Consider the following 27813-nt stretch of genomic DNA (forward strand, 5'->3'; position numbering starts at 1 on the left):
TCTTTTCCCTTTCTCATTTTTCTTCTTTCTTCTTTCTATTTTTTTTTTTTTTGAGACTGATTTTTTTTTGTATAGTCATGGCTTCTCTGGGTCTTCTTGTGTAAATCAGGCTAGCCTTGACTTCACATATCCCTTTTTTGGATGCCCATATCTTGGTATTAATGCTTTGTACAGGCAGCAGTTAGTTCCTTTTCTTTTTTTTTTATCTTACAATCCTCCCTCATGTGATGTTCTTGTCAAGGCAGTGCCCTTAGACACTTTCAACCTCCAGAAGCAACCTTCTAACCTTGGACCTATGTAAGTCAGCTTGTTGGGTAGAGCTCAGTCATAAGCTGCTCACATAAAAAGTGTTTGTATTAGTCACATTGGTCTGTGTAGTTAGTGTGACAAATCTGTGATGTGCTACTAGGTGTAGCATTCACCACTGCAGCCTCAAAGCTTGCAGTTTCTTCTAGCTCCTGATTGTGATGCTGCAGAATGTTCCATTCATCTTTAATGACACTGGCTTCTGATACCCAAATCTTGGTAGTGCCATTGTATTTCTTGTGTCTGGGTGGGCAATTAGACAAAAACCGTGTCTTAGTATACTTCTTGCATCCTGAGAATTTTGTTGCTTTTTCTGCTGTATTGCCTGCTTCTGGAAAAATCAGGCCCTGAAGACTATCCTTAGCCGTCAGGCTACCGAGTCATAGTCTGAGGAAGTGGGAAGTCTAGGTAAGGGTTAGTTCTTCTTAATCTAGACATTTCCTATGTATGAGAACCTTACTCATCACCATCCCTGGTTTTTAAAAAAACTGAGTTTTGCATGCCTTATAAGCAAATGACAGCTGTAACTTTATCCAGTTAAACATACCCTGGATACACAGGAATAAATTTTTACAGGGCCCTTTATAAACTGTTCAGAGCTGTACATTCCCCATATATCTGTGGTCCATTTCCATTGTGGGAGGACATTTGGTGAGATGCAGTTGGTTACCTTTGCTCTAATGACATCCCTGATCTTACAGTCTCAGTTTTCCTCTTGGTGTGAACACAGTGGAAGTCAAAAATGTTATAGGGACTGTGAAGCAAAAACATCACTTATTGTGACAGAGTTAATGCATAGCCATTATTTTTCTACTGAGTGAAACTGGAATCTTCAAATTAAAAATTTTGCAAAAACAGAAATATGTTCTACTTGTGCAAAGTGGACAGACGTGCAAAAGTGAGGTAATTTTTAACCACTAGGCACTTGTTTTGTCATTCACCAAATTTTCCTAAAGTATTTACCAAATAAAAGAGAGCACTGTTTGGCACTTGTCTTTACTGAGCTATGCTATGTTCTAATGTGGACATACAAAGGAGAAAAGCATAGCTTCAGAGGGCGTGTATTCCCATAATACTTGACAGGTGAAATTAAAGGGGAGGTGGGAAGATTTCTGTTCAGTTTTCTTTGGTAATAAATGCCAAGTGAATCTTTATCTTGTAACTTTCTTCTCTGTTTCTATCCCTCCCTCCCTCCTTCTCTCTCTCTCTCTTTCTCTCTGTATGTGACTGTGTTTCTTCTGTCTTTCCCTTCTTCCCTCACTTCCTCCCTTAGGAAGAAGAGTCAACCTGCTGGTGCTTCAGTTGTGAAAGGTGGTACTAAGTGGATATCAGTAAAACGGTTCTTATAGCATGTGATAATGAGTGAGGTGAATGAAGATGGGAGTTTCAGCACTCACGTGGGGGCTGTGCAGGAAAATAATGAACCTATGCAAGATACTGCAAACCAGAACAGTAATGACAGCTCCCAGACAAAAGGTCATTCTCCCAAAATTGCTCAGCAGAAGTTCTGGAACTTCTCTTACATGCAAGTACCTGGACCACTAGAGGCTGCCAGCCAGCTTCGGGAATTATGTCATCAGTGGCTGATGCCAGAGACCAACTCAAAAGAACAGATCTTAGAAGCTCTGGTGCTACAGCAGTTCCTGAACAGCCTGCCCCAGGTGATGAAGAACTGGGTGCAAAAGCATCATCCCAAAGATGTTAAACAGGCTGTGGCTCTGGTCAGGTGCTTGGAGACACAGCCTGATGAGGCAGTGCCCAGTGAGGTAAGGAGAAAGAGTCCTTGTAATCCACAATGACATAGGGCAAAGATACGTCTTGGTTGACAGTTATCAAAGAGTGAGACAGCTCTTGTTCTCTTAGAATGGCTAGACAGAATCTAAAATCATGTGTTGATAGTGACTCCATAAGGTTGAGAGTTTCAAGCAAAGTCTTTCATAGCCTTAAAGGGGAAGAGTTGGGGTTTTTTCTCTTTTTAAGGCCAGGAATTGATGGTAGTGGACCTGCTGTAGCAGGTGTAAGAATACAAGATTTGAGATCTTAGAAACAGAAATGATAGGCAACAAAAGGATGTTGGGGCAATCTGGAACCTGTTACAGAACTTACAGAGACTAAAGTAGAGGGTAGAGAACAGAAGCACAAATTAGACAACATTGGGGCGAGTACAAAGGAAGAAAAAATGAAGAAAGCAAAATGGAAATACTTTAAAGAAAAATGCCCATAGAGAGGTAGAGAGAGACTCTAGATGCTGGGACTAGTATCTTCTGTTAAAAATACATCTACAGCTGAAAGATAAGGACTTCGACTGGACTGTCTATCCTAGTGCCATGCTCTTGGTGCTGCTGGTGAGTGGAGATTCAAGTTAAATCCCCAGTGACAACAGACACCGCCTGCCTTCAGAATCTAACCTAAGAATATCAGGTGGAGTTTATTTTTTGCTGTTTTATGGTAAACATAAAACCTCCTCATATAGAGGGAGGTTGGAACGCATTTTTCTTCATTTTTCTCTTTATTTAATTCCCTTTCCCCTGCAAAATCCTTCCTTCCTTCTAGGAGATTTAAAAGTTGGGCTGATAGAAAAACGCTTTTAAGTTCAGTGCTTTATGTTTTCCAGAGAAGGAAAAGAGAGAAATCACTTCGTGAGGGATAACACCCAAGGAAGCAAATGACCAAGGCGGCTTTAGAGCAACACACCAGTATGTCCAGCGCCACTGGCGTCTTGAGCTATAGCTGTGTTAGGTAGCCATGGAGGCTGTTGGAGAATAGAGGGGCTGGAAGAAGTCAGGTTGCTTTTTGTTAATTGTTTTTATTTTATCTTAACGCTTACCTTGTTGAGGCAGCCTCATTTTAGCCTTTGCTGCTAAGACCCCTAGTGTTCTGGGGTTCATTAGACCTTACTGACCACCAGGCTTGGCACGATAAGAGTGGAAACTGGATCCTTCACAAGCCATTCATTGATCCACTTGCCTGTTTCCTGCCATCTCAGTTTCCCCCTCCTACATTCTTTACTAATAATTAGTTGAGCGTGCAACCTATCACATGCTTCACAGGCAGGTAACAGACCCGCTTCTGCAGGAGTATTACATTCAAGTCCATTCTTGTCTTTAGGACTTGTTAACATTTGAAGATATAGAAATACAGTTATCGGATGAAGAATGGGATATGCTGAACCCTTCCCAGAAGACACTCTACAGTGAAGTGATACTGGACATCTACAAGCTAACCACCTCTCTAGGTAAAGATACCTTCTTTTCTTTGTGTATAAGTTGTGTAACCTAGACTGTGCTTGTGAAAAATTCACCCTAGGAAAACTCCCCTGTAGGACTATAATTGATTTAGATTACTTTTTCACTGTTGAATCAGGAACTTCTTTCTGTGTTGTGGATTCTGATGTTTTATTGAATGTTTGGCTTGCACTTAATTATCTCTCTTAAACTATTCTTTTTACCTTCTTCCCATGGGTTTCTACAGAATAATAGTTCTTTTCTACTTTATTTTTTGGTTTTGTTTTGTTTCTTAGTTTTTCAAGGTAAAGTTTCTCTGTGTAGCTCTGGCTGTAGAAAACTCTGTAGACCAAGCTGACCTCAAACTCACGGAGATCCACCTGCCTCTGCCTCTGCCTCCCAAATGCTGAGGTTAAAGCATGCACCACCACCCGGCTTAACATAAAAGTTTTTAATTTTAATTTTAGTGAGGATCAATTGTTCCTGTTAGAGTGTATGGTTCTGCCTTAGCTGTAAATACCTTTAACTTTTCCTAAATCTTTTATTTTGTTCTTACATTTAAGACCATGCCATTTTGAATTAATTTACATACAGTATGAAGTTGAGGCTGAGGCTGATTCTTTTACCTATAGGCATCTGTATGAGTTAGGGCTCTCTAGAGAAACAAAACTTACAGGACAAATATATATGACTATATGTATTCATTTTATACAACTGTGATGTATATATTATATATAATTTATTTTTCTATATAATGTATTTTATTATATAATTTATTTTTATATATAATATATTTTATTATATATAATTTATTTTATTAAAGTGAATTGCAGGCTGTGGTCCAACAATAGCTGTCTATCAATGGTTGGTCTAAGAATCCAACAGTTGTTCAGTCTATGAGGCTGGATGTCTCAGATGGGCTTCAGTGTACTCTGGAATCCTGAAAAAGTGAGCTCTAATGCCAGTGAAGGAATGGACTTTCCAATAGGGGAAATAGACAAAGAAAACAAACTTTTTTCTTCCGTGTTTTTTATATATGCTGCAGGCCTTTTGTATAGGTGTGGCCCAGGTTAAAGGTGACTTTTCCCACTTGAAAGATACAGATTAAAAGTGGGTCTTACCATTTCAAAGTATTTAATTAAGAAAAAAAACCTTCACAGATGTGCCCAGTCATTTGAGGTTTAGTTAATTCCAAATGTTGTCAAGTTAACAACAAAGAATAGTCAGCACGGTGTCCAGTTGCCTCAGCATCATTTGTTGAAAGTTCTATCTTTCCTCCATTGAATTGCTTCTGTGTTTTGTGTCAAAAGGTACTTGGCAATTTGTATACATCTGTCCAGACTGAGCTGTTTTATTGTTTGCTGTGACTATTGAACCCTTATTACAGTTGTATAGCAAGCCTTCTATCTGTTGTGCAGAATTTTTTTTTTTACTTTATTCTTCCTTGTTATTCTTCACAAAAGAGATAGCTCAATGGTCAACAATACTTTTTAACCATCCAAAGGACCCATGTTCTGTTCATAGCACCCAAGGTAGCTCAAAAATTGCCTGTATCTTCAGGTCTTCTGGCCTCCTTGGGCACTGTACACATATCACACACACACACACACACACACACACACACACAGACACACACAGACACACACGTACACATAAAAATAAAATAAATCTTTTAAAAAGAGCCTTCTAGCTGTTGCATGGCCTGGGCTTTGTACATAAATTTATTTTAATTATATTAATTCAAAGACACAAACATTTTATAAATATGTGAATTCTAGAAAGACAGAAGAAGGTAAGGTTGTAATAGCTGAAGAAAATCAAACAGATGTCACTGTTATTATTAATAGTTTATTCACATTACTTTTAAAAAAATTCTCTATATAAACCAAAGAATACTTCAAGCAAACACAAAGTCTTTATTGCACAAAAATGCACTATCTAACAAACTACCAATTTGTTAAGCTTATTGGCAGACACCATACAAGAGGAGCTGCAGTAGGCAAGTAACCTTCCTGGTGCCTGTCCACCATTTTGCATGGTGGCAGTGGGTGAATTCTAGAAAGGCACAGACCCAGAGGCTTTGTCACATCATTGATTCGTGCTGCTGCTTTGCCTTCTCATGTTTGTCATTACTGTATTTCTCATTTCTCTGACATGGTGTGATTGGAGAAAGAAAGACCCTTTCTGCCTATAGTGTATTATGATTAATTCCTGGGCATTAGCCCACTCTATTGGGCATATTTCCTGCAGATCAATGTGAAGATGAAATTTCATGAAATAATGCAGTTTAGATGAATTAATGGTTTTCTAGGATTTGCAATTTAATTCAGATAAATTTAGGAAGTTAAGACAATTGATAGAAAGTGTAAAGATTGAATCAAAAGTAGTATATGCCTCTCCCGCGTAGAATAGTAACAGCTGCATGGCAATGAATGCAGTGAGCTTCCATACATTACAAGAACATAAAGTGCTCTAGGAAGAAAATAGGCTTGAAACAAGTTAATGATCAAAGAAAACATTCCTCCTAGGTCAGGCCCTAGGGTGAGGCCATGATAAAGTAAGGCTATGTAAAACTATAGATTTGAACTTTTGGGTTTTTTTTTTTTTTTTTTTTTTTGAGACAGGGTTTCTCTGTGTAGCCCTGGCTGTTCTGGAACTCACTTTGTAGACCAGGCTGGCCTCAAACTCAGAAATCCACCTGCCTCTGCCTCCCAAATTCTGGGATTAAAGGCGTAAGCCAAGCCACTACTGCCCAGCTTAGATTTGAACTTATGAGTTTATAGAATGAAAGCTAGATAAAGCTAGTGTTTTGAACATAAGTAATCAACAATCTAGCTGCAATTTCTTATTGTGTAACATTTGATCTGTTTCTGAATGAGGTAATTCTTCCTCTTACATAGAGAACTTTGTCTTGAGCTATATAAATGGACAAAAGGAAAAATAAAGTTGTTGAAGTGTCTCTCAATCTACCAAATATGTATAAATATGTATATGTGTAAGGTTGATGGAATTTGCTCCACCCACCAAATGTGTATATATGTATATGTGTGTGTGCATGTGTAAAGTTGTTGGAGACAGCTCATTGAAGCTTTTCCTCATCCAAATATGTATGTACATATGTATGTATGTACATATGTATGTACATACATGCATATGTATGTATATATGTGTGAAATTGTTGGAGTTTGCTTCTTAGAGCCTGCTTTGCTTCATCCAGTGTACATGTGTGTATGGATGATTTTTCTTTCTTTTCCTTTTTCATCAGCCCCCTAAGAGTTAAAAGAGTTCAGAGTTTCTTAATAGTCACAGAGAGTATGACCCCACATAATTAAGTTTTGCTCCCCTCACCACTACGAGTGCTGACCCTATAAGTTGCATGCCACTCTCAGAGGAGAGTGAGAGGGGAGCTGGCCCAGCCACTCACTGTCTGCAGCACTTGGGATATGAGAGGGAGCCCTGCATCTCACCTTGGCTGGGAAGCACAGAAAAGGGAGCTGGCACTGGAGGTGTGGTCAGGCTCAGAAGGCATGAGAGTAGGAGACCTGATGCTACCTCCTGCAGATGGCACCACTGGATGTCTTAGCTGGTGTAATGCTGGAGAGCTTGTCCTGGTGATGTGAATAAGTTCTGTTGTTCCAAAGCTGTGGGATCTCAATGACACAGAGTGACAACAGGATAAACAGTGATGAGGATGTAGTATTGATAGTGTCACAAAAGCCAGAGGTCTTGGACCAGACCAATGATTCATTGCAATGAACATTTGCAAGTGAAGGCATATAAACATATACTGTGGGACACACTGTGACATACCACAGCTTCCATGTTGAAATGTTTTGTATGCATCTCCAAGCCTCACTGAGAAGCCAACTTTATTTATTTGGTGAGTTACACAGTCAGTAAAGGATCCTGCCTTAAAAATCACAAGGTGGATGGACATGCATGTTATCCTACGTCCTGCACACAAATGCATACACACATGAATATACATGTGTGCACTTACACATGCATACATACATACATACACACACACACATCCCAAAGTGCTGCATTTATTTTTCTATGGCCTGATCTTTAAATATTTTCTGCTGTGCATATGAATTCTGCTGTTCTGAATTTCTTCTTCTTTGAAGATGAAAAAGACAAATTCTACCTGAAATACTAAAACAGCCAACATTCTAATGTGGTATTGACACCACTTTCATTCTGTTTCAGATTGGGCCTCCCATATAGCTGCAGCAGTGGCCACCACACTCACCACAACTCACACACCCCTATTTACCAAGCTACTCCACTGTTGTGACTGCTTTACCAGGGGAGCTCCTCCCTTTCTCTATACACTGCTCTCTGAGTACACAGAGGGTATATGTGTAAATTCTACAGTAATTTTAGTTAGGACTACAACAAACCTGATTGAGACCTTGCTAAAAGTTACATTAAATCTGTAAATGATTTGAAGAGTACTGATATCTTTACTGTGTTGACCTCTCTGAACCTTGAATACTACGTGTATCAATTTAGATGACCATTGATTTCTTTCATCAACTTTTCATCATTTTCAGGATATAGATACTCTTTCTATTTCCTTTGTGACTTATGTGCCTTAGCCTTCCATCCCACTGTAACAACAGCAAAGGGACTAGTTTTCACTTTTATTTCCTCATTATATCACTTTATAAATAGATGTCATGGACTTCTTCTATTTTGGGATCTTGTATCTTATGAGCAGAATGTACTCCCTGTAAGTTTGGTGGGTTTGGGTTTTTTTTTTTTTTTTTTTTTTTTTTTTTTTTTTTTTTTTGCATTTCTTGGGAAACCTCAGGATTTTCCTTGTAACCTTGTAAGCAACCATGCATAATGCCTTTTATTGCTTTACCTTGACAGATTGCATTAACTTCAATTTTGTGTATTTAGTTGCTTTTTAATGATATTGATAGAATATCTACATTTATGGCAGGGTTTTTTTCTAAATGGATGTGTGCTTTTTGACATATAATTTTCTTTTGTAAATTAATAGGAGCATTTGAATTTCATTTCTTTTTTCACTTAAGACAGGTTTTCACTATGTATCCTAGGTTGGATTTGAACTCTCTTTCATCTCCAGAGTTCTGATGTGGGGATGGGGATTTAGCTCAGTGGTAGAGTGCTTGCTATATCAGGTTCTTGTCAGCATGCACTTCCAGCCATCCACACCAGTGTCTAGCTTAGGTGACTGCACATGGGATGGATACCCAGGTGGAATGGTCTCCAGATGGCCCCTCCTTCAGTTTCTGTCCCACACTTTGTCTCCATATTTGCTCCCTTGAGTATTTTGTTACTCCTTCTAAGTAGGACTGAGGCATCCCCACTTGGTCTTGCTTCTTCATGAGCTTCATGTGGTCTGTGGGTTGTATCTTGGGTATTTCAAGCTTTTGGGCTAATATCCACTTATCAGTGAGTAAATACCATGTGAGTTCTTTTGTGATTGGGTTAACTCACTCAGGATGATAATTTCTAGTTCCATCCATTTGCCTAAGAATTTCTCGAATTCATTGTTTTAATAGCTGAGTAATACTCCATTGTGTAGATGTACCACATTTTTGTATCCATTCCTCTGTTGAAGGACATCTGGGTTCTTTCCAGCTTCTGGCTATCATAAATAAGGCTGCTATGAACATAGTGGATCATATATCCTTCTTATATGTTGGAGTATCTTTTGGGTATAAGCCCAGGAGTGATATAGCTGGGTCCTCAGGTAATGCTATGTCCAATTTTCTGAGGAACCACCAGACTGATTTCCAGAGTGGTTGTACCAGCTTGCAAACCCACCAACAATGGAGGAGTGTTCCTCTTTCTCCACATCCTCACCAGCATCAACTATCACCTGAGTTTTTGATCTTAGCCATTCTGACTGGTGTGAGGTGGAATCTCAGGGTTGTTTTGATTTGCATTTCCCTGATGACTAAGGATGTTGAGCATTTCTTACTATGCTTCTCAGCCATTTGAGTTTCCTCAGTTGAGAATTCTCTGTTTAGCTTTGTACCCCATATTTAATAGGGTTATTTGGTTATCTGGGGTATAATTTCTTGGGTTCTTTGTATATATTGGATATTAGCCCTCTATCAGATGTAGGATTGGTAAAGAACTTTTCCCAATCTGTTGGTTGCCGTTTTGTCCTACTGACAATGTCCTTTGCCTTACAGAAGCTTTGCAATTTTATGAGGTCCCATTTGTCAATTCTTGATCTTAGAGCATAAAGCCATTGGTGTGTTCAGGAACATTTCCCCTGTCCCTAGGTATCCGAGGGTCTTCCCCACCTTCTCTTCTATTAGTTTCAGTGTATCTGGCTTTATGTGAAGGTCCTTTATCCACTTGGACTTGAGCTTTGTACAATGAGATAAGAATGGATTGATTTGCATCCTCCTACATGCTGACCTCCAGTTGAACCAGCACCATTTGCTGAAAAAGCTGTCCTTTTTCCACTGGATGGTTTTAGCTCCTTTGTCAATGATCAAGTGATCATAGGAGTGTGGGTTCATTTCTGGATCTTCAATTCTATTCCATTGATCTTCCTGCCTGTCTCTGTACCAATACCATGCAGTTTTTATCACTACTGCCCTGCAGTAGAGTTTGAGGTCAGGGACGGTGATTCCTCCAGAAATTCTCTTATTGTTGAGAATAGTACTCACTATCCAGGGTTTTTTGTTATTCCAAATGAATTTGCAAATTGTCTTTCTATCTCTATGAAGAATTGATTTCAAATTTTGATGGGGATTGCATTGAATCTTTAGATTGCTTTTGGCAAGATGGCCATTTTGACTACATTAATCCTGCCAATCCAGGAGCATGGGAGATCTTTCCATCTTCTGAGATCTTCTTCTATTTCTTTCTTCAGAGACTTGAAGTTCTTGTCATACAGATCTTTTACTTGCTTGGTTAGATTCACTCCAAGGTATTTTATATTGTTTGTAACTATTGTGAAGGGTGTCATTTCCCTAATTTCTTTCTCAGCCTATTTATCTTTTAGGTAGAAGAAGGCTAATGATTTGTTTGATTTTATATACGGCCACTTTTCTGAAGTTGTTTATCAGGTTTAGGAGTTCTCTGGTGGAAGTTTTAGGGTCACTTAAGTATACTGTCATATCATCTGCAAATATTGAAATTTTGACTTCTTCCTTTCTTATTTGTATCCCTTTGACTTCCTTTTGTTGTCTAATCACTCTAGCTAAGACTTCCAGTACTATATTGAATAGATAGGGAGAGAGTGGGCAGCCTTGTCTAGTCCCTGATCTTAGTGGGATTGCTTCAAGTTTCTCTCCATTTAGTTTGATGTTGGCTACTGGTTTGCTGTATATTGCTTTTACTATGTTTAGGTATGGGCCTTGAATTCCTGATCTTTCCAAGACTTTTAACATGATGGGATGTTGAATTTTGTCAAATGCTTTCTCAGCATCTAGTGAGATGATCATGTGGTTTTTTTTCTTTGAATTTGTCTATATAGTGGATTATGTTGGATTATGTTGATGGATTTCTTAATTTTGAACCATCCCTGCATTCCTGGGATAAAGCTTACTTGATCATGATGGATGATTGTTTTGATGTGTTCTTGGATTCGGTTTGTGAGAATTTTATTGAGTATTTTTGCATCAATATTCATAAAGGAGATTGATCTGAAGTTCTCTTTCTTTGTTGTGTCTTTGTGAGGTCTAGGTATGAGCTTAATTGTAGCTTCATAGAACGAATTGGGTGTTGTTCCTTCTGTTTCAATTCTGTGGAATAGTTTGAAGAGAATTGGTATTAGGTCTTCCTGGATGTTCTGATAGAATTCTGCACTAAAACCGTCTGGTCCCGGACATTTTTGGTGGGGAGACTTTTAATGACTGCTTCTATTTCTTTAGGGGTTATGGGACTGTTTAGATGGTTTATCTGCTCCTGTTTTAACTTTGATACTTGGTATCTGTCTAGAAAATTGTCCAATTCATCCAGATTTTCCAATTTTGTTGAGTATAGGCCTTTGTAGTAGGATCTGACGTTTTTTTTAATTTCCTCAGTTTATGTTGTTATGTCTCCCTTTTCAGTTCTGATCTTATTAATTTCAGTATTGTCTCTGTGCCCTTTGGTCAGTCTGATAAGGGTTTGTCTATCTTGTTGATTTTCTCAAAGAACCAGCTCCTGGTTTTATCGATGTTTTGTGTAGTTCTTTCTGTTTCTACTTGGTTGATTTCAGCCCTGAGATTGATTATTTCATGCCGTCTACTCCTCTTGGGTGTATTTTCTTCTTTTTGTTCTAAGGCTTTCAGGTGTACTGTCAATTTATTAATGTATGCTCTTTCCAGTTCATCAAAAGCATGAGCTTTTGATGCCTCAAAGCACACCTCTAGTGACAGGCCTCCTTCAACAATCTTAATCATTTTTAATTTTGTTCCATTGACAAAGCAGGCAAATATATGAGCCTGTGGGGAACCATTCTTATTCAAATCATCAAATGCCTGATATTTATTTCTTTGGGGAAGGCAGTTTGAGACAGGGTTTTGCAGTGTGTCCCATGCTAGCTTTGACCTCATGATCCTCCCTCTAGGTGTCTCCCTAGTGCTGAAATTTGCAGTCTTGTACAATAAAGCCTGCTTGTGCTTTATGCTTCTTGTTAGTCCTTGGGTCTTATATTTGTTTTTGTCTGTCTTGGTAATAATGACTTATCATTTTTATTACTGTATTGTGAAAAATAGAACTTTATTTATGATTGTTGTGGTAGTTATTTAAAAATGGTCGCTGGCGAAGCTACAGCAGCTCTGCCTAGCTTAGCTGCCATGTTCTGTGGTCAGAGGCCACATGTACGCTGCAGCTAGAAATGGCCAGCCAAAAACACCAGCCCTGCCACCCACGAGGTGCTAGCGTGGGAGATGGCTCTGCCAATCTACACTGTCTCCGCAAAGCTGGGCATTGCCCAGACCATTCCATCAACCACATTGGCTCCGTACAAATGAGACTCTAGTGCTTGGATTATCCAAAGGCTTATATATTTAATAATGCTCAATAACAAGATGCCTATGCTATCAGAGGTGTAACCCAATACCCAACCTAGATATACCAACTACCTGTGACTGCCAGAGACACATGAAAATCTGCCTCCACGTTCCCTGCTCTCTCGTCTCTCCCTCTCTTAGCTCTTCCTCTTTCCTCTCCTCTTCTTCTCTTTACTCCTCCCACCTTAGCTCCTCCTACATATGATTTGCATTTTTTATTCTTTAATCTTTTTTTACAGTCCAGACTTTATCCCCCTCCCAGTCCACCCTCCAACTGTTCCTCATTCCAATCCCTCCCATCTCCAAGAGGATGTCCCCACCACACACCATCTACCCCAACAGACCTCCCTACTCCCTGGGACCCCAAGTCTCTAGAGGGTTAGGTGCATCTTCTCTGACTGAACCAAGACCCAGCAGTTCTCTGCTCTAAATGTGTTGGGGTCCTCATGTTAGCTGGTGTATGCTGCCTGGTTGGTGGCTCAGTGTCTGAGAGATCTCTGGGGTCTGGGTTAGTTGAGACTGCTGGTCTTCCTATGGTGTCACCCTCCTCCTCGGCTTCTTCCATCTTTTCCCTAACTCAAACACAGGAGCTTCTGTCCATTGGTTGAGTGTAAATATCTATGACTCAGCTGCTTGTTGGGTCTTTTGGAGGGCAGTCATGATAGGTCCCTTTTTGTGAGCACTCTGTAGCATCAGTAATATTGTCAGGCCTTGGTACCTCCCCTTGAGCTGGATCCCAGTTTGGGCCTGTCACTGAACCTCCTTTTCCTTAGGCTCTTCTCCATTTTTGTACCTGCAGTTCTTTCAGACAGAAACCATTCTAGGTCAGAGTATTTGACTGTGGGATGGCAACCCCATCCCTCCACTTGATGCCCTGTCTTTCTACTGGAGGCGAGTTATATAAGTTCCCTCTTCATACTGTCGAACATTTCATCTAAGGTCCCTCCTTTGAGTCCTGACAGTCTCTTACCTCCCAGGTCTCTGGTACATTCTGGAGGGTCCCCCAGCCTCTTATGTCCTGAGGTTGCCTGTGTCCATTCTTTCTGCTGGCCCTTTGGGGCTTCAGTTCTTTTCCCTTACTCAACACCTGATCATGTTCCCCTCTTCCCCTCCATGTTGCTTTTCTCACCCAGGTCTCTCCTTCCCCCCCCCCCATGATTGCTATCTTCTCCCTCCCAAATGGGATTGAGGCATTCTCACGTGGGCCCTTTGGCTTGTTAACCTTCTTGAGTTCTGTGGATTGTATCCTGGCAATTCTGTATTTTTTGGCTAATATCCACTTATTAGTGTGTACATACCATGCATATCCTTTTGGGGATGAGTTACCTCAGGATGATATTTTGCAGTTCCATCCATTTGCCTGCAAAACTCATGATGTCCTTGTTCTTAATAGCTGAATAGTATTCCATTATGCAAATGAACCATGTTTTCTGTATCCATTCTTATGTTGTTTCTAACTTCTGGCTATCACAAATAAGGCTATTATGAACATAATGGAATACATACCCCTGTGGTATGGTGGGGCATCTTCTTGGTATATGCCCAGGAGTGGTATAGCTGGGTCTTCAGGTAGATCTATTTTCAATGTTCTGGGGAACCTCCAGATTGATTTCCAGAGTGGTTGCACCAGCTTGCAATCCCACCAGCAATGGAGGAGTGTTCCTCTTTCTCCACATCTTTGCCAGCATTTGCTGTCACCTGAGTTTTTGGTCTTAGCCATTTTGGTTGGTGTGAGGTGTTATTGTTTTGATTTGCATTTCTAGGCAGCCTTCTGCAGATAGTTTTGAGGTTGGAAAATACTGGGTTCCAGTTGTTGCTTTCTTCTAAGCATTTTTGTTTTTCTGAAATTCCCGAATCTCAGAACTCTTTGCCTTCTTTCCACTTTTTATAATTTCCTTCTGTGGTTTCTGGCACTATTTAATGGGCCTTTTGCTGTACCTAATAGAGTGGATCAAGGGACTATGGATTTATACCTTTTTTTTCAGCCTGGACCAGAATCAGTAGTTGATGTGTTTCTTTAATTGTTATCAACATTTCTTTCTAGTCATTTAAATTTTATTTTCTATGAAACACCTGACTGATTCTTTTCTTTCTACGAACAGGGCTTAAGCCAAAAAATGTCATGCCTGGATCTGCCTCTACATCAACAACAGGAGCGAGACCATCCCAAGTATCAAGGGCCAGAAAGAAAGCTTCCCGGAAAAAACACTGCAGGAAAAAAAACAAGGATGCACACAGGGTACAGGAACAGGGTCAGGCTCTTCCAGGGACAGAAATAGGGGTAGCTTCAGTTTCTCAACAGCAGATTCTGGCTCACACAGAAAGCAACACAGTACACAAACCCTTTAAATGTCGGCAGTGTGGGGATAGCTTTAGAATTCCTTCTGAGCTTGCTAAGCACCACAGAGTTCATACCAAAGAGAAGCCTTTTACATGTCAACAGTGTGGTAGTAGCTTTCAGTGCAGTTCAGATTTTAAAATGCATTGTCTGGATCACCAAGAAGTAAAACTACATCAGTGCTCCTGGTGTCCAAAATCCTTTAGTCGTAATACAAACTTAGTTAAACACCAAAGAATTCATGCAGGAGAGAAACCCTTTAACTGTATTGAATGTGGGAGACTATTCGTTCAGAAATGTCACCTTATTAAACACCAGCTAACCCACATTGCTGACCATCCCTATACGTGTAAACTGTGTAAGAGAACATTTAACAGACGATGGAGCTTTCTCAGACACCAGAACATACATAGTCAGGAAACGCAGACAGAATTCCTGGGCTAGGGAAAATTAGCATATTTCAGGGACAGAGTGTAAAAGTCTAGAAAATCTAGGCAAGTTATGTTTCATATCATAGAAAGATATCATAGAAAGTCTACACTGCTTCCCACTGCATTTCATTTTCAGTGTTAACCACACGATTTTTGTTTACGACTTTATGAATAAAAGAAATGAGAATTTGTTTGTCAACTATGTCTGTAGCTACGTTTTTCTCTGACACTATCCTCTGATGTCAGGTACCATGAACTCTGTTTTTCATTCTTCACACTTTCTCAGAAGAGATATAAAATGCTATTAGGGCCCCTGAAATCAGAAAGAATTAATATTTATGGGACAGTTTCAGTGGCTATAATTATTTATCGCCATAGATGACCAAAACCAAGAATCAGGGAACTTTATGAACAAGATGAGAGGATTGTGTTTTCCCTAAATGTTCCCATTGGAGTTATCACCTTTAGTTCCTACTACATTGTCTAATTTCAAGGACGTTTGGAGAGCACAAGAAGACCTGAAAGCCAACACAAACCTAAGAAACTAATAAGCATTGGAACTCCACTTGCAATTCTCTCTGTACACACTAGTTATCCATCTCTGTGCAAGTACATGAGAGCAGTGAAATGACTTCAATTATTTTGGCTTTTATGATGAACACTGAAGGCTTTTAAATGGGTGCATACCACTCCTGTGCCTAAAGGGAGGTCCATTTTATGATTTCTTAATCCTAAATGAGTATAATTGATTTCTCTATAGAAAAGTGTGGGTATTTAATTTACTGATAAGGGCAGGGGAAGGGGTCTTATGTACCCTCTTTGACATGGTATACATCTGATAATAGAAAGGCTCATCCAGAAGTAGCCAGGCAAAGAAAGACATGCAGTTTATACTTATGGACACCAGGGAAGATGGAATCTCAAGTTTATACTGAAATAGCAACTGCTCAGCCAAGAAGATTTTGCTTAAGATGGCCTTGTAGTCAGAGAAATGAACTAGATTTATGAGTTCATGAAAGATGGATTATATTGTTCTAGCTACTTTAAGTGACCCAGCAGGTCACATACGTACATACATACACACACACACACACACACACACACACACACACACACACACGGCACTGTGAATTCATTCCATGAACTCGGGGAATAAAAAGCTTAATAATAATAATAATAATAATAATAATAATAATAATAATAATAATAGTGTAAGATGAGTTTTGGCTAACACCAAAGACAAAACTGGCCTTGAGCAGAATTTTTAATTAATTAATTTTAATTAATTAATTAATTAATTAACATCCCAACCCTAGTTTTCCTTCTCTCCTTCCAGTCCTGTCCTCCCCTTTCCCTCCCCCCCAATCTACTCCTCCTCACTTTCTCTTCAGGAAAGAGGAGATCTCCCATGGATATCAACCAGCCTTGGCAAATAAGTTGCAGTAATACTAGGCTCATCCTCTCCTATTGAAGATAGACAAGGTCACAGCCTGGCAGAATTGCACCCCTTTGATATGGAAATAGAGCTTAATGGGTGGCAGCCTTGGTGAACAAATCTTAACAAAAATGCATCCTCAGTAACCATAAACTCTTAATTATATTAGACGTACAGATTTACTTTTTTTAAAAATCTTTTTACAGTTTCTACATCTAGTTAGTATCCCACTGATCTTCCAGGCGTGGTGAAGACAGTGCTCTTTTGCCAAATTACACTTTTGCATTACTTAGTATTTCCTACGCAAGTTTCTTGGTAAGCCCTTTAAAGCATCAGTTTATTATTTTCAGCTGTTCCTTCATCGTAAGGAATAAACCATAAACAGAGTACATAGCTACAGTTTCTGTCTACCAATGAATTGGTCTGTAAAATTTGCCATGCAGATTCTGAGCCTCTGAACTTGGCAGTGGTGTCCAGATGCTGCTGTAAGGTAAATGAGGAACTAAAGGACAGCTTTATTAGGCATTCAGGTCTGCTTGTACACACTGTTGTTGGATAATAAAAGGGCTAGTGAGAGCTTGCACTTTAGAGCAGAATCATTTGTTCCTGGTCAATATGGAAAGATTTATATATTTTTGAATGTCATCATTTATATACTCTGAATGTAAATTTCATAAATTTTAGATTAAAATTATTAAATTAATAATAATAATAATAGAGACTGATGAGCCAGCAGTGACAGGACTATGACAGAATTTGGGTCAGGAATTTAGTATTCAGCCATACTTTTCATTTTTCATGAGGCTCTTGCTCAGTTTTCTGTATGTGTAAGTAGATTCTCTCAAACAGCTTTTCCTCCTTTTAAATTCTGAACACATGAAGAAAAGTGATTTTTTATTACTTATATTATTAAATTGATTGCATAAAAGTTTGTTTATGTTTTTCTATTTCTAAATGAGCATTTTATTTCAGTTTGTATGTTGTATGCATTAACTGTTTGGTGGTTGTCTGTTTATTTTTTATTTATCTTAGGTATAAAAGTCTGATAGAAAGTTTGGTGTGGAATATTATGCATTTTATAAATGAAAAATTTTTTCTACTCACCTCAAAGTGCTCTGTGATTATACATTAGCTTTTCAGTTAGTAATATACAACACAAACTCTAGTCTACTTAACTCTTCTGGAAATGAACTTATATGGTAATGTCTGACTTAAAACTATACTTATAAATTCATTTAACTAAACCACAGCCATGCTTTTGTGTTTTATGGGATTTCTGAGTATGTGTGAACATGTGTGTCTCTGTATCTATATAAATATTTCTTGTGCTTTTCTTTTGGCTCTTTTTATTCTGTTTGTTTTGTCCTATTCTGGCTCACTTGTTTTTATCTTTATCATCATTATTCTTGTTATTCTTATTACTATCATTATTATTATTTAGATGCATGTTTGTATTCTAATAAAAGGGAGAAATTTCTGAAAAGGTGTGAATTTTGGTGAGTGGAGAAGTGGAGAGGATCTAGAAGGAGTTGGGAGGAACTGTAATCAGCATATATTGTATGAAAAATAGATTTTCAATTAAAATTGTCATCCCAGAAATATTGATCTTATTGGTGGCACAAAGGAGTCATAAAGGAATTTTTTTAAAAAACTCATATTGTATACAAATAACAAATATAAAAGGTTTTCAAACTGAGATGGGTTTCATTTTGCAAGTAAGGTAAGGACCCTAGAGTTAGTAACCAAGAACACACAACACAGCACAGAACAGACAAAATTACAAAGCACACTCAAATAGGCAGGCATCAAATTAGTGAATATATGGACTTTTTAAATGGAGCACAAAACCTCTCCCATTCTCCATGAGAATACAATGGAATCCCTGTTGTCTCCAAAGACTTTGAGTAGGAATTCACCCATCACCCTTTCTCTTATATTTGATTAGGGCTGACTGAAACCTACCAAGATCCCAGGGCAGGAAAAATAGATCCCCTCATCCACTTGGGTGTGTGAGTTTCCAGTTAATGTTACAGAGGATCACATGCTTAGACACCTAAAATAGGGCACATCTCTTCTACTACAATTCTGGAAGGCAGAAAGTGTAAAATCAAGATGCTGGCTAGGTTTACTAGTGTCTGGGACCATGGTTCGAAACCTCTAGGTTATGACTCCTTGGCTGATTGACACTTTCACAGGAGTTGTCTAAGACTATCTGCATATCAGATATTTACATTACGATTCATAACAGTAGTAAATTACAGTAATGAAGTAGCAGTAAAATAATTTTATGGTTGCGAGTCACCACAACATAAGGAAGTATATTAAAGAATTGCATTAGGAAGGTTGAAAATCATTCTCTGGAAGATTTAAGAGAAACCACGGTGTGTGGCTCCCAGCCTGGCCTTGGCATCAGCCTAAGATGAGCTTCTGACACTGATCTTGCTTCATTTTGTTTCTTGTGATCATATGGGGCTAACGTAGATAGTATAGTCAAATGTCCCTATCTGAGGACATGTTCAGAATCCGTTTTGTGAAAGAATGTGCTTTCTAACTCCATGACTAAAAACTTAGGAAGGAGAAGACTTAATTTTTTTTTTGGGGGGGTGAACCTTTAATGAGAAAAAAATATATATACTATAGAGCTCAAGTACATGGTGGTCAGTGAGTCACTGGGAAGAGTTTGGGGTCACACGTGACATATCTAGTTAACAGACCATACAACAAATGCACACGATCACAAAATACTAAAGTGGTGGCTAGCAAGGTTACATCTCAGTCTCCTCATCATTCAAGAGCCTATTGGGGATCCCACGGCTGATGGGGAAAAGAAGACCAGATTCTGGGCATGCAGGGTGCCCTCCAGTACCTCAACCTCGAGCAACATGTGGTACATCTTCCTCAAAAACGTCTCGTAGTGCTCATAGTTGTCAGTCAGCTCTTTGGATATCTCAGCCAAGTTTAAAGTGCCCACTGCCTGTTCAAGCACTGCCCACTCCACTTTGGGGACCATCTGTGCCACGAAGTTGGGGTTGAACTCCTCCATGCGTTGATGCTGACCTCAGTGGCCTGCAGGTGCAGCAGGAAGCCATGTGTGCCCAAGCCCTGCACATGAGAACTCAGGAGATTGTGGATGAGCAGTTTCATGTTGTCACACCTGAGCTCGGGACAAGACTTGTTTGTTTTAATCAATCATTTTATTTGTTTACATTTCAAATGATATCCCCCTTCCGAATTTCCCCTCAACAAACCCAAATTCCATCCCCCACTCCTCCCTCACCTTTGGAGAAGGCTTATTTTGTGTTATACTTCCACAGTGTACTCCATCACTGAGGGGAGTCAAGGCAAGAACCCAAGTAGAAGCATAGGCAGGATGCATGGAGAAAGGCTGCTTATTGGCTTGTTTCCTCCGCATGATTTTCTCAGCTTTTCTTTGTAAAAATTTTAAAAACGTCTTTTATCTTTTATTTTAATAATATATATTTATTATATATAAGTATTTGATATAATGTAAGAGTATTTTGCTTGGATGCATGTCTGTGCACTATGTTTGTCCAGTGTTTGCAGAGGCCAGAAGAGGGCGTTTGATCCCTTGATACTGGAGCCGTGAGCCGCCACCTGAGTTCTGGGATTCAAACTCTGGCCAGTGCTCTTAAACACTGAGTCGTCTCTCAAGCCCCACCATCAGCTTGCTTTCTTATATATTTTAGGACCATCTTCCCAGGGATAGTACCACTCACGGTGTACTGGGTCCTCTCCCATCAACTGTTAATCAGGAAAATGCCCAACAGGTAAACAAGACCCAGAAAGACAAACATTGCATGCTTTCTCCTATGTATGGAGTTAGCATTTAAACTCTATATAAATATGTTACATTTAGAATAACAGAGATTAGCAATCTAGTAATGGACCATGGGGGAGGAGGAGATCTTTCGAGGAAGGGAAAATAGTATATAGTATTATAAAGGAATAAAGAAGAAACCAATATAGAAGGGTTAAATGGAGAGAGGATCACAGGCCAAGCATCTGAGACCAGATAGGTCATGAACCCTAGGTGAAAATCTGCTATTATTAATTCTGCTAATGACCACAGCAGTAAAATGACTTCTAGTGATTCCTAATCACTCTACCTATATATTAGTGTATTGCTCAACCTTCATCAGAGATGATTTTTCTTGCAGAAGGTGGTAATCAACACAGAGAGCCGTAACTGGACAATGCACAGAGAGTAAGAAACTTTGGGTCACTGGGTCTTAAATAGGATGTCTTTATCAAGCCCTCCCCTTCAGGGTTCAGGAATCTATGTAAAAGATAAAGGCAAAAAGACTATACTAACCAGAGGTGATAGATGACTCCAGTAAAACCTATTCCAGACACAGCACAGCTGATACACATATGAACTCATGGAAACAGTGCACAAACAGAATCCCAGCATGGAGAAAGGGAAACAGATGCAAAGACCCACCACTAATCAAGAAGCTATTTGCAATTGGTACATGATGGGAAAGGGAAAATCCGTTTTCTCCAATAGAATGACATCATCCCTCAAGTGCAGGCCTGATGCTCAGAAGTAATTGGTCAACACAAAATAGATTCCATGATATTTTTATGCTCTTGTTTTGGTCATTTCGGATTTATGTTTGATTGATTTGATTTTTGTTCTTTTTTATATAGAGAGAAAAACACCTGAGTTGGATGGGCAGGAAGGTGGAGGGGAAAATAATATGTCCAAACAATATTGTATGAAAAAAATTAAAGAAATAATTTTTTTAAAAAAGATTCCCAACAAACATACCTACAGCCCAGCCTAATGTAGGCAGTTCCTCATTTGTAGCTCCCTCTTCCTAGGTGACTCTAGCTTTCTGTCAAGTTGTCAAAACTTAGGTTAACAGAAAAGCATTTCGAGCCATGTCTAAAACCATCACAACAAAGAAACAGAGACATTCTATGGACATTCAGTGGGGTAAATGTCAGAAAGGCATGAGTTGTTACAGTGTGTCTGGTTGTCCTTCCTTCTTCCTGCCTTGGTGCACTACAAAGGCTTCTTTGCTAAGCAGGTACCACTGTGACATGAATATCTTGAAGTCACAGAGTGGACAAGTGTCCCTGGAGGTCTAGTTGCTGACGAGAGCACTCTTACACCACCTCCTGCCTTCACACCTTACTTCTTAAGATGGGGACACAGTGGGAAAGACATGGAGGGAGGAACAAATGCTTTAAAGTCCAGTGCTGTTCTCAATAGACATCACCTGATTTTCTTGATGGACCTCATATTTTACTTTTTGAAGTTACCTCGCAAACTCCTGTTCTTTTGTATAGCATTAGAGATGTCAATTAAAGATCGACTTTTAAAATATACTGTTAAGTCTGCCATATCTTAATATTCCCTGCCCTTAATCATGTGAACCTCGCCCAGACTCGATGTCGAAGCCATTCTCTCTGACAGTATAACTGGTAAACAGCTAGTTGAGAGAAGAAAATCCTTCTAAGTCCCAACCAGGCTAGTTAGTTAGTATATGAGAAGCAGGGGCTGACACCACAGAAGCTAAAGAGAGTCTCATGTATTGCAGACAACTGAGAGAGAATCAGGGACTGAGGCCTGGAGGGTGAGTGACTGTGCTTACGGATAGTCAGTCCAGACCTGGAGGGAGGCAGGGTCTGACAGCATACAGAGGAATGCAGTCCAATTGCCTGAGCTTCCTGGAGGAACACTGTTTCCCTTCAGAATGTGACAGGGGCGGCACACACAAGAGGGCAGAGTGCAGTGATATTCTAGACTTGTTTTGAGCAATTGGGGTACTGATTTTTCCCCCTTTCCCTTGCTACTCCAGATGAGCAACCTCGGTAGGCTAAGAAGCATAATACCACATTTCCCCTCCACTCTCAGAACAAAAAGCAAGCAAGGCTGGGCTCACGGGGCTGAGCATTCTCTGACCAGCTTTGAGAGAACAGACCGCTCATAGGCCCAACATTGAGCCTTCAGTGTTTGCTGCCAGCTTAAAAGCTAAGTACCTGGTAACATTTGTTCTGTGGTACTAAGAAAAAAAAAAAAGTCCCCAAACGTGTATGAGAACAGAAATATAAGCAAGAACCATGTAACCTAAGGAACACCACTACCCTGATAGAGCACCAGGTCCCTGCATGCACTTAATAACTGAAAAATCCCCTCAGAGTCCCCAAACCACCCTCCTCAAGTACACATTATATGTTTCTGCTCTGGCCCATAGGATACAAGTCTTCAAGAAAACAAAATCTGACAAAAGGCAGAAATAGAAACTCGTTTATTGATCAAATTGCAGTATCAACAAAACATGTCAACAGTGGGTTAGCACTGCTTAGCTCCTAGATCAAAGAGAAAGAAATAGAACAAAAAGTTCCATAACAGATCATGACTACAGTAAAAACAAGATTATAACCTCAGACTAAAAAAGAGTAACTACAACTGAGTTAAAGAATTCAAAACCCTGTCTCAGCTGAGATGTAGCTCAGTGGTAGTGTTTCATTTGCACACTTAAGCTCAAGGCTCTAGATTCACTCCCCAGCACCAGAAAAGAAAAGAAAAAAAAAAAGTACCTCAGTGGTAGTGTTTGATTTGCAAGTCAAGGGCCTAGATTCACTCCCCAGCACCAGTAAAGGAAAAACAAAACAAAAAATAAAAAATCTACCTGAGCAAGAGATGTTGCTCAGTCACAGAGTATTTGCCTTGCATGTGCACGGCCTTGATATTGCTCTAAATACCAAAATCAAAAGAAAACTAGCTGTGAGCATCCCCTTCAACAGTAAGGAAGATTTGACATGCATACCTGTTGACAACTTAAATAGTACTTGCATGTCAACAGTGTTCCACTTAAGGTATGAACAATGTATATAATCTATATTTCATGCTCACAGGACTTGTGAAGCAGGAGCTTCCAGGAAACAAGCAATATCCATATTAAAGGCAAAACAAAATCTTACCAGGCCCAGAAAAATCACAGGTAGGGCCACAAAGAGTTGGTGAGCATTTTAGCATCTGTATAGCCATGGAAGGTGGGGTTTGCATATAGCTAAAAGCAAAGGTAAACTCTGAAACAAACAGCTCTACCCCTCCAAAACAGTTGGTGCAGGGGAGGCTCTTATGAGACAGCATCACTTTTTAGGACTTGTTTCCATCAACACAGTCCTGGGGGGATTCTGCTGGGAAGTCTGCAGGCTGGCTTTCATTGTGCATAAGGCTCTGAGGAGCCTGGCTTCCCTTGTTTTCAAGATCCCTTGCATGGAGTTTTAAGTGTCTCAACAGGCTAGATTTGTGTTTGTAGCTTTTCTGGCAGTGTTCACATATGAATGGTCTCTCGTTGGTGTGTTTCACTATGTGTGCAGTGACATGTGACTGCCCCCTAAAGAATTTCCCACAGAAGGAGCACTGGTAAGGTTTTGAAACTGCATGAGTTTTCACATTTTCTCTCAGGCCCAACTGAAGCATAAACTCCTTCTTACATAGTCTACACTGCTGTCTTTCATCATCCAAATATTCTGCCTGTGACACACTAGGGGATGGACTATTGCCCATAGCATGCTCACGGGTATCCTCCTCCTGGCTAACAAGCTGCTGCCCAGAGATGCCTGACCCTGTCCCACCTCTAAGGCCCCCTGGTGCTACTACCTTCTTTCTGTGGAGTTTCAGGTAAATATTATATTGCTTCCAGTGAGCAAAGCACAGCCCTAACTGAGCACCAGAGTTAGGCTTCTTGTGGGGACGAGCCTGTGGGGGGGCTCCAGAGCTGGAGGGCTGTGCATCCAGAAAGCTCCCTGGCATCTCCTGTTGGTAGTATATCTGGCTTTCCTCGGGCTCCACGTAGTCAGCCAGAAGCTGTTCTGGGGGCTCATTGCCAGGAGGTTCCAGTTGTTCATATTCTCTGGTTAAATGGAATTCTGAAAGTGAATCAGAAATGGATACATATATATGTGCGTATACATATATTCACTCATCTTCACTGACATACATTCATCATTTTCTCCTCCCAACATCAAAAGCTTAGAGAAGAAATGCAAATGATGGTGTTACTGTGTTTCGTGGAGAATAAAGAGCAAACTAAATGCTCAGATCATTGGCTGGAAGTTCTCAAGTAGCACCACTGACCTCCCCCCTCCCCGATGAAGTCTACCTTTCTCTGTTCTTTCTTCCTTTGCTTCTACTGAATCCCTTTCCACCTGCCAGGGCCTGGTAATTGTCCTATGTGTGGAGAATCCAGCAGGTCCTCCACTTGTGTCTATCTTACCGTGTCAGAGAACAAGCTCTGGTAGGACTCTGCTATCACATGGTAGACTGAAGAGGAAGGGTAGTTTGAAACTTCATAACAAAGTGCCTCAGAGTTCATCCAGCCTGCTGTTTTGGACACAAGAAGTCTCTCCATGTATTTCCCCCTCGGTTAGGGCTACTTCACCAGGAGCCTCTGACCAATGCTATCTGCTTTGACCTTATAATTTTCAGAATAAACAGTGAGTGATGGGAGGGGCCTACTACGCTTAGTTAAAAGCTATTCTCGGCTCATCTGCTCATTTATGGAAGTAGTGAGACTCTATCCAGGCTTAAAGTTGATGAACTAAAAGAGTAGAGAGAAATATTTAGCTAGAAAGCAAATCACCAAGAAAACCTTTCTAGTCTTTTCTAAGGGAGACTAAGGAGGTCTCCTGCTGCCTGCAAAAGTGTATGTGTGAGTGTGTGAGTGTGTGCATGTGTGTGCGTGTGCACGTGTGTGTGTGTGTGTGTTTGTGTGTGTGTGTGAGAGAGAGAGAGAGAGAGAGAGAGAGAGAGAGAGAGAGAGACAGACAGGCAGATAGACAGACAGACAGACAGACAGACAGACAGACAGACAGAGATGAAGACATAGCAGAGATGGAAAAATATGTACTAGAATGATGCAGGGGAAACCTGTGGCTATTGCATGGGTTTTGTAGCCAGCCCAGATTATCTGTATGTTTTGATTTCCACTGAAATTTAGAAGTGTCAATGTTGTTGAAAACAATACAAATAACTATAAGCCATTGCTTCTGCCTATCAACTTAAGGACCAGAAGGTAAAACATCCCAGTATCCTAGCCATTGCTTACTCCCTGCCCTCCTGCAGTCCCAATATCTGAGCAGACAATCTCCTCTTTCTTATGTACAGGCTGTTTGTATTGCTCAACATGGCATGTGAGTTGTGATGGATGGTAATCCAACATGTGTCCTAACTAGGTACCAACCTTGCCCATTTGAAGATCATCCTCAGTGACACTCAGCAGCATGTGGCCAGTTCACATAGCCTCCACATCCTGGGCAACTAGAGCCCTAGTCCTAAGATCCTCATCCATTCTTTTGTCAGATTCTCTGCTCATAGCCCATGCTAGCTAAAGCCACTAGCTAATGCTATCATCACCTTCAGGTCCTACCCTCTACTCCTTCACACTGAATGAAACACTATTACTTGGTGCTGAATGAACTTGGTACTTCTTGAAGATCTTTTCATGGCTTGCCACACTGCTTCCTTCTGTCTGCCTACCAAGGTAGTGAGGACATCCAGATCTCTTGTCACAAGGCTGACATCAAACTGTTTGTGGAGAACCAAAGTAGATGGTGAGGGGAGCATAAACTAGCACTGGCATAACTTACAGCTGCAGAATACAGAGGGAAGGTAATTTGGGAGGACATTTGACCATGTCTATTATGTTTAGAGAACTGATAACTCTAACTTGACCCAATGCCATTAGAGAACTAGATCTTTCAAACAGAAACAAAGAGAAGGGGTAGGGGATTGTCTTACCAATATTCAGAAAGGGCTGGCTTTGGCCATAACCATCAAAAATTCTCCCCCATGGCTCTTCTGGTGGGATCTCAGGGATTTCCTGGACAGGTTCCGTTTGCTGGAATGCAGGTAGACTCACGGATGCGTTTGATTGTGTGAGAAATATACCCATCGACATCAGTTCTTCCAAGAGCATGTCACGCATGTTGATCTGAGGAAATATCAGAACCCATCATCCCACTGGAAATGCAGCTCCTTCTACCTCACTGTAAATACATCATTGGCCAGCAGCAATGCAAGGAGCTATTAGCTTTCCAAGCAACCACTACAAACAACACATAGAAATGGGGTGGTAGAGTCAAATACATTTCTTACTCACAACTGATTTATACCTACATGGCCACATTTCAATTACTCAAGAGCCAGGGGAGGCACATGGCTCCTGTGTTGAGCAGGACATAACACCTCATTTGGTCAACAAACTCAGGAAGACAGAAAGACAGCAAAAGCACTTGGTCCTGCTACCTTCAGGAGGCAGAAACCTTTGGCAGAGTCCTGTCCATGCAGTCAACTGCCCTGAAGCAGAAGCTCCTACAAAGCTGCCCCTGTTCCAAGCTAAGATCATGAATCTCAGTTGGCTGCTCTGCCCAGTGTTCAGCCATGCCTTCCCGGAACAGAGGCTTCAAGAAGTGGTTCTGAACAGAAGGCAATACTGCCTCCTTTCTGAGCCCTTTTGGATATGCTATGGGGAACTGCTACTGGAATTTAATGGACCAGTGATGAGTATATCACTCATGACACAGAGCTCTTCCTAGGCTCTTGCAAATTGGGAAATTTCCCCCTCAAATATTTATGCAGGTGAGAAAAACGTGACTGCTATATATTTTCCTTTGTCTTAGATGTTCTAGGGATGCATGGCCAAAGGGAGAGCATCAAGTTTGTTGTTCTTATTTACCCAAACCAAAGCTCATTGCATTGTTGCTGGTTAGTACTTACAGTGAGGTAAAAGCAGCTATCTACTTAAGGATATCACATGACCAAGAGCAAAAGTATATGGCATAGGAAATTTGGTGTTCATTTCTAACTGTGCTACCAAAGTGAAAGTAAGCAGAGACATAGGCATGGAACCATTTCATGGCGGACACTCCATGGTGTCTTCAGGTAAAACGAAGTCCAAGCACATATATATAGAAGTCAATAATAGTTTATAGTAAACTATGTTCCACTTCCCTTTTTTATATGTTTTCTAGACTGTATCTGACTTTGCCTTTTCAAACCCTTCCATAAAGACCCAAGAATACATATTTCAGGCCATGTATC

General features: G+C 40.2%; 1 protein-coding gene and 1 pseudogene across 1 annotated transcript; one reads left to right on the forward strand and one right to left on the reverse strand.

Moving 5' to 3' along the window:
- The first annotated feature begins 1664 nt into the window (after positions 1-1664).
- Positions 1665-15311, forward strand: Znf75d (zinc finger protein 75D). Its single transcript, XM_076919000.1, has 3 exons — positions 1665-2072; positions 3415-3541; positions 14632-15311. Exons 1-3 carry the CDS (start codon positions 1665-1667, stop codon positions 15309-15311), a joined length of 1215 nt encoding a protein of 404 aa, XP_076775115.1.
- A 4187-nt stretch (positions 15312-19498) lies between these two features.
- LOC117695153 (multifunctional methyltransferase subunit TRM112-like protein pseudogene) lies at positions 19499-19877 on the reverse strand (annotated as a pseudogene).
- Positions 19878-27813: the final 7936 nt, after the last annotated feature.

The sequence above is a fragment of the Arvicanthis niloticus genome, chromosome X (assembly GCF_011762505.2).
Source record: "Arvicanthis niloticus isolate mArvNil1 chromosome X, mArvNil1.pat.X, whole genome shotgun sequence".
Lineage (NCBI taxonomy): Eukaryota > Metazoa > Chordata > Mammalia > Rodentia > Muridae > Arvicanthis > Arvicanthis niloticus.